Source organism: Eulemur rufifrons, chromosome 7, assembly GCF_041146395.1.
Source record: "Eulemur rufifrons isolate Redbay chromosome 7, OSU_ERuf_1, whole genome shotgun sequence".
In the NCBI taxonomy this organism is placed as follows: Eukaryota; Metazoa; Chordata; class Mammalia; order Primates; family Lemuridae; genus Eulemur; species Eulemur rufifrons.
Window position 1 is genome coordinate 254160076 of NC_090989.1, and position 7976 is coordinate 254168051.

The window sequence follows — 7976 nt, forward strand, 5'->3', positions numbered from 1 at the left end:
CTCTGATAGCGTGCAGGCAGGTGGGGAATGACTGTCTGAGTGTACTAGCTCCCTGATTCTCCGGTGCTGGGCTCTCATCCCAATTCCTTCTGGCCGATTCCCAGGACTCCTTTACAACAGGGCTTCTCCTCTCATAAAGACCCATCCCAGCATGCACAAAACCCATCATGCCTATGACTGAGAGCCGTGGCCCCTTTTTGTCAAAATAAATCGCCTTCAGAACCCTCACACATAAAATGACAGTAATAACAATAATAACAGCAGCTCCCTTTCAGTGAACACCGATTAGGCACAGGCATTCTGTGGTAGGTGCTTTACAATAATGCACTGATTCATTTAACATGCATGGCAGCACTGATTGGTACCATCGGTACGAACAGACTTGGGTTAATGTAAGCACAAAGAAGAAATGTCAGAAGGACATAAGATAGCTCATAGAACTGCTGGCAAGCCTGAGAACTGGGTTCGGAGATGGACAGCAACCAAGCCAGGAGTCTGGGTAGCAGGATTTCTTATCAGTATTGTCAGGACATTGTGGCTGGAAAGAATGGACTCTACTTTTATTATTTTTTAATGTGTTAGAGTTTGAAATTCCGAGGAATCATAAATCTGAGCACTTGGCTGGTGTGAACAAGGCACCTTCATTAATAGTTCCAGCAGACTGTAACTACTGGGGAGATGTCATTCCCTGAGAGAAAGTTGAGGGACTGTAACCAAAAGACAATAAAATGTAACTTGGGCAACCAAAAATTTTTAAAAAGTTCTGTCACAATTATCATTCCCCTCTTTCAGATAAGGCAGTTGAGGAGATCAAAATTTAACTTGCCTAAGGTTATTCAGCTCTGCCAGGATTTGAACCCAGGCAAGCCCAAGGCCTGAGTCCAAGCTCTATGAAGCTCTTTGTTTTTTGCTTTTTATGTACTTTTTCCTTTCTTGACTCCCAGGACCCAGAGCTGTTTCTGCTGCAGAACTCAGTGCCACAAGCTTTCCAAGTAAGGCCAGCGCTTGCAGCTCTGAGAACAGCCTAAATCCTGGGCCAGATGGAAGAGAGCCAAGCAGGAAGCGAGGGGTGAAGAAGTATGCCAAGACCCTGAGAAAAAGGAGGTCTTTCCTACAGACTGACTACACCTCTCAGGTCTCGTTTCCCCTGGAGCCATCAGCCTCCCTGGAGAGCATGGACGATCTGTGCTACTATGACAGGGAGCCCTATATGGCCCTCAGTGCACCCTCCCCAACTGTGTCCTCTCTGCAGGATGTGCAAGGGGAGCCTGGCCTCCTGGAGACCAAGGCCCTGGGGCTGCTGGCTCCCCTGAGGGAGACCAAGAGCACAAACCCAGCCTCCAGAGTCATGGAGATGGAGCCCGAGACCATGGAAACCAAGTCTGTCATCGACTCTAGAGTGTCTTCTATCTCTGCCATTCGCCTCCGGATAGACTCCAACCATAAAGAGAATCCTGGAGTTTCTCCTTTGACTACCGCTGTTGTGAGTTTCTCAGCAAGCACTCCTCACTGTTCCAACCCAGCTTCATTTGGCCCAGATACCGCTAAGGCAGAGCCTTCCCAAATCTTATCTTCATTTCAAGAACCAGATGGCATTGCCCCCAAAGAACTTGCCACAGAGTGTGGGGACGGTTCCTTCTCTCTTTCCAGTGGTGACCCTAACCCAGACAAAGTCTGCCTGGCCATCAGCCCAGGGCCACATATCTCTCAAGGAGACACACTAGAGCTGGGAGGAGTCCCGTTGGAAATGGGATTGGGATCTTTTTGTATAAATCATACGCAAGAAACTGTCTCCAAATACACAGAGCCTTTGTTGTCTCCTGGAGATGGGCCTAGAAGTGATGAGTGTGGAATAAATTCAGAAGAGAAAATGGTTTCTGTGCCTGCAAAGGAAAAGCAACAAGGACAACCATCTTTGGAAAGTGACAGAGAAATTACAAACAAAAATGGCACCTCCTTATTTCAGGCGGAATCTGGGAAGGATTCAGGTGACCTCAAGTGTGAAGTGTCAAATGCTGTTTCACAGGTTCTTGATGTTAGTACTTCAGCTAGTGAAATAATAACCTCCCTCTCCTTGGATGCTGCTGGAACAGGGGATGAGCAGACCCCACCACATACCCCCAGACACCCTCAAGGACAAAGTGGAGGCCAAGGCTTTCAGGCCCAAGAACAAAAACTATTGGCAGAATTGGATTTAGACCCTGATTTCTTACTTGAGGAGCCGACCATTTCCTCAGCCTTCCCTCCAGAGGGGGTCAAGGCAGAGCCACTTAACCATGTGATAGGGGAAGATAAAGCCCCTAGGGACACCCCTCAGGGGGTTTCAGGGCCTTCCTTGCCAAAGGCACTACCATGTACACAAGAGGAGCCTCATTTAGAAGCTTCAAACCATTGCTCACTTCCAGAAAGCAAAGATGACAGCTCTAGCATCTGCCTTCCTGCTGAGAAATCTTTTCTATGCTTTGCCCCAGAAAGACATCCTGAAGTTTCTGCCAGCCTGAGGATGGCCACATCGTTTGGGTTCGCGGGCATGAATGAGACAGTGGCCCCCAGTATTGGGATGGAGCAGTGCAGCTGTCAGTTCTCCTATGCCACGTGCTTTCGTGGCCTGCAGCCTGAGACAGAGGAAGAAGACAGGGCCTCGGAAGCACACCCCACAGCTCCCCTTACCTCACCGCCCTCTGCAGGAAGCCAGGTGGTTCTGCCCTGGAGGTCTGCCAGAGCCCATAGCTGCAGCACAGTGCCCCTGCCAAGGAAAAGCCACGTCTGGCCAGAGTACTGCTCCCGAGCTCTGAGAAAGCTGAAAGCTGCTCCTGCCAGCCCCCCTGAGGGCTTCATCCAACTCATGGAAAGCTTGCTCGAGCTACAAGACATTTTAGAAGCTTCCTGGGGGGTTGGAAAAAAACATCCCCCAGAGAAGTGCACCTGGCACTTTTCTGAAAGCCAGAGCCGCCTCTGCATGGGCTCCCAGAAGCTGCTGTCGAGCTGTCAGCATGTAATCAGAATAGATCAGTCCCCTGAAGAGAGGCAGGGGGCTGTGCGTGACACTTTCCAGCACCTGGTCCAGCTGGCCGGCCTGTGCTTTCAGTTCACAGACTGCAGCCGCTGCTCTGCCCGGCACAGGGAAGCAGCCAGGAACCTCAGGGATGTGGTGTACACCTACCACCAGTTTGTAGAGGCCGCTAAATTGACCTGCGAGAGAGGCTACCATGACCTGAGTGTGAAACTCCTGGCCCGTCAGTGCACGGCCCTCACAGCTGCTGTGTTCTGTTTGACCCAGAAGTTCCGGGCATCCACTGCCCTGTGAGCAGGCCAACTGCCCATAGGCCCCCTGCCCTGCCCTTCCTTGGACACTTCCCTGAGAAGCCTCTTCCATGCCCCACCCACCCCTTTCAAATGTTTACTATATATTCAAATAAACTGCTGCTTAAACTTGGCCTGAATCATACAGAGTGATAAGTTTGAGTCAAAAACATTCACTCATATTCATTCAACAAAACATTCACTGGATACTGCCTTTATGCCAGGCCTTGTGCTAGGAGCCTAGGATTTATAGATGAGTAAGACAAGTCCCTGCAACTGATCAAGATGTTCACACACCTTCTGTGGTGCAGAGTAGCAGATCTTCATCAGTAAAGTATGTAGCATAAAAGGAGCATATCCAGGGGTATAGAACTAAAAGAAGTCACAACCTTTGTCCCAAGAAGGCAGGGATGAGGAAGGAGGGTGGAGGTCACTGAAAAACACATTCTTGACTTCTCATATGACACTGACGTGGCAATAACCTTCTCAAATAGGAGTGAATACATGTGATATTTGGAAGATTTTACCTGTACAGTTAGGGTTTGCAGCACCTGCACCAGGCCTGGTATTCTTGCTGCGGCAAGCATAGATTGCCACTAGGTGGCAGTAAGTTCCTTAGTTGGGTGGCCATCCGCATTCTGTGCTTAGATTGCATCTCTGAATCTTGCACCCTATTTATCTTAAATACATTGAAATCAGAATTGATATTAGACTAATTATAAAAAAGATAAAAAATGAATATACAAAAAGTCAAACATTAAAGCCCTGAATTATATTTGCCTTTTCTAGAATATTAGAGCAAAAGAAATATATTGGGTACCCTTCTCATCCCAGTTAGCCTGTTAATCTTGGTGCACCTTGGTTGGACAGGCTAGTTAACCTCTCAGTGATTTTGTTTTCTCTTCTGCAAATTGGGATACTAATAGTGTCCACTTTATGGGGTAGAAATCTAATAAATACTCAGTAAATGTTAGTAATAACCCTCAACTTGTATGGATGCTTCTCCTAGTCTGAAACCTTTCCCTGAATTTTGCTTTCTGATTCCAGGGAAACTGATGTCAAGACTCTATTGGGATCCCTTTTCCCCTGGCTTTTCTGTCCAGACCAAAGATGGTTTAGTTGTTCACCTTAGGCTACTAGAGTTCATTAAAGAGGTCCCTTTGTCCCTCTGCTGCCCCTGAGCTGTGGTGAGCTCAGTGCTGCCCCTGTGGCTCTTTTCTTCTGGGGCTTCCTAATTCCTCCCCTTGACACAGCAAATGCAAGAACAGAGATGAGAGTGCTAAATTACATACATAAGCTCTCTCCAATCAGAAGGAAAGCAATACTTGGGAGAAGAGTGGAAAACATATTCTTCCCCATCCCCTGTCACCAGTTACTTGTTAACTAGTAACCTTTTCTTGGAGGCCTGTTTATTTTCACAGAATACTTTGAATAAAATTTAAATAAGGCTCTTGAACACAGATGTGATTTCATGGCAATGAAAAAATGGGAACAGTAGGGCACCAAAATAACAAAAATTGTAAATGTTAAACAAGGCTTGAAACTTTTGCAAGCAGAAAGATATAAGGGGCTAAATAGCTTACATGAACATAATCTATATGTCCACAAATTTAGGCAAGGAGCTCAGGACTTCACTCAATCAGGACTTGAATCCGAGCTATGGTCTGTGTCATCACAGGCACTACTCAGGGCCTCAGTTTCCCCATCTGACATAAGGAAATAACATTTGTCTCCATCTAATGGGAGCCTACAATGTGCCGGATGCCTTTTTTAGATACCTCGAATATATTTTCTTAACACAACCACCACCTTAGGGATTGTTATAAATATAGCATAGTTGTGAGAAACAATCGTGGAAGGCAGGACGAAGATTGAAGCCTCCAGCGCAGGCGCTCAATGTTTGTTTCCCTTTTCCTTTGCTTTTCCTCCCCTCAAATTCATTAACTTTCTTGGATTGCCACTATATGGAGCTGGTATTTTCCTCTGCAGTTCCCATCAGGAGGACAAAGTCCCAGAAATGCTGGGAAAACCATAATTGCTTGTTGAGAAGCCGAAGAAGCTGGGGAAGTTGTGCTGTTTAGCACTTTCTTTGAGTCCTACAGCCTGTTTCCCACATGAAATAGACAGGATGGGGCTGCCTACCCAGCAATGCAGGAGTCAGTTGTTTAATGGCTAAGAAACTACTAGACACACCCCTCCTTCCTTCTCCCACCCACCATCACATTGGCTGATTCATTTCTTCCGGCAAACATTTTATGGCATACTCATGCCAGGTGATGCCTGATGCAGGATTATGGATGTAACTAATTGGGTGAGAATCCTATTTTCAAGAGCTCCTAGTGGGGATTAAGATGACATGTAGAGATAGAGACTTACAACTTACAACATAAAGCACTGTGTGCTTAGGGCCACCGAGGATAACAGATAAGGTACTGTAAGAGCTCTAAGGAGAGAGAATTCATTTTTGGGTGAGGGGCAGAATAGTATTTAGGGAAGGCTTCCTGTGGGAGCAGCATTAACTAGAACTAGTATGTCCAGAAGTATTGAGTATCTACTGTGTGTCAGGCCCTGGATTTGGCAGATAGTATTTGGATGTGTCAAGAAAGGAGAAAAATCATTCTTTCAACAAATATTTACTATGCAGTGGCATTGGGGATACAACCATGAACACGGCAGACATAGTCTCCTCAAGGTACTTATAATTAGTAGGAAAGACGCAGAAAAAAAATTACTGACTGAGAGGTGACAGAAAGAAAACAAAGAAGATGCCAAGGCAGGGATAAGAAGAGCCAATCTTACCTAGGTTGGTCAGGAAAGGCCTTTCTGAAGAGGGAATGTTTAAGCTGAAACCTAAAGTATAAGGAGCCAGCCAAGGAAAAAGTGAAAGGAAAGGGACTAGCATCTGCAAAGGCTCCTGGTGTGTTTGAAGCATTTCAAGACCACTGTAACCTGAACATATGATATCAAGCTGGAGGAAGAGTGGTCGGTGATGAAGTTGGAGGAGCAGGCAGGAACCAAGTTGTACAAGGCCTTGGGAAGGGGGTTAGATCTTATAGCAGGGGAAACACATAATCATCTGGCAAATGGCTGGGTAGTTAGGGTGAGGGGAAGCAACAAGACCAGCTAACAGGACTTTTCCTTCCCTGGGGAAGTGGCCATCAGCTTATTCAGAGGCAAAGGGATGCGAGCAATTGATTAATTATAGGCTAAACAAGGAGAGGACTATTCATATTATTTCTTAGAAAGGGAAGGTATTTTCCTGGAATTAGGGCGGTGCCCTCCTTTTGACTAAATTTGGTCAAACTGGAAGTGTCATGGTGTCAGGTGCATGATGGGAGTGGGAGGTTGCCTTAGAAACTTTTATGGTAATTTTATGGTAATGAGGGTGCAATGAAGCTGTAAGGTCAAGAAGCAGTTGATTTCTCTGCCATCTTGGTTCTAACCAGTTGGAATTGTCCTGCCCCCATCTTATTCTGATCAAGGTAGTTCAAAACCTTGATTTGAGACTTCCTGCCTCAGTTAAGCAATGCCTGCCCAATTAAGCAATGCCTAAAGCAATGTCTGAAGCAGGGCCTGCCAGTTCCCTGTCCCAGGTGAAGATCACTTGACAATTTGCTTAGGCATTTCAGCAGGCAGTGGGAGCCAGGACCAGCTTCTCAGCAAAGAAGAGATATTAGAGCTGGATTTTAGAAAAAGCCTTGTGGGGGAAAATGAATGTTTAGTACAGCGTTTAAAAGTAACCCTGGCAGCAGATTAAAGGATGGATTTAAGCATAGATTGGGGACAGGTGGTAGGTGCTGAAGGAGCTGTGGAAAGAAAAATCCAGAGGGGGAAATTGTGGGGCCAAGGAAGGTTTTAATCAAGCTGTGGTTTCTTGAGAGAGCTCACTCATGGGTCTCTCTGAAAGAGTGAGACCCCTAGGGAAGGGTGGCTGCTAATCAGGCCAAAGCATGGGCAAGTCTTTTCATGTTTCTGAGCCTCTGTTCTGCACTGATGAGTGAGAGAAGATGGAGGAAGCAGAGTGGTCAGGGGCTAGAATCGTTGCTTGCCAAACCCCTGACAACTCTGTTGTGAGCCTGAGTAGCCAAGTAGCTGAGACAGGGCTGTGTGCTCAGGAAAGGGGCATGTCACCTCGTGGGCCCTTCTGGTTGTGGGAAAGCCTGGGGGAGGCCAAGGACCCCAGACGCCGGGATGATGGGAGTTGAGTTCAAGTCTTTGTTTCATGCCAGTTTCGAAAGGTCCAGACCTTGGCAGCCAACAAAGCGCCTGGTCACCTACAGGAACTCTGTGAGGTCGGCAAGGGAGTTGTACTCGACATGTAACAGACGGGGAAACAGGCTCAGCTAAACTCGCCAACACTGCCTCCCCAACGCAGCCCTTGAGTTGTAGGGCTGGGAGTAGAAGCCACAGCTCCTGCTCTGAGCCCTGCTCCGAGCTGCCTGCCGGTGAAAACTACAATTCCCAGGATGCCATTCGGAACGGGGTCAGGAACCGGAAGTGAGGCCGGAGGCGGAACCAGGTGCGCGCCGCTGCGGGTGGTGACGGGAACAGGTACGCCTGAGGCTCGGTAGGGGCGGGTCGGGGGCTGCGGGGTCCGGCGTAGGACAGCCGCCTCGCTCACGGGTGGGGCGGACGCCGGGAAAGCAGCGTTGAACGGTCATGTGGCCTGTGAC

At 47.6% G+C, this 7976-nt stretch overlaps 1 protein-coding gene across 3 annotated transcripts in view; it reads left to right on the forward strand.

The window, feature by feature from the left end:
- The window catches only part of FRMPD1 (FERM and PDZ domain containing 1), a 134360-nt gene extending 130924 nt beyond the window's left edge, over nucleotides 1-3436 (forward strand). For all 3 annotated transcript variants that reach the window (XM_069474449.1, XM_069474450.1, XM_069474451.1), the window contains exon 16: nucleotides 945-3436. In XM_069474449.1, the coding sequence (XP_069330550.1) occupies nucleotides 945-3307 (2363 nt within the window). In that variant the 3' untranslated portion in view covers nucleotides 3308-3436. The remainder of the gene's footprint in view (nucleotides 1-944) is intronic.
- The last annotated feature ends 4540 nt before the right edge of the window (nucleotides 3437-7976 follow it).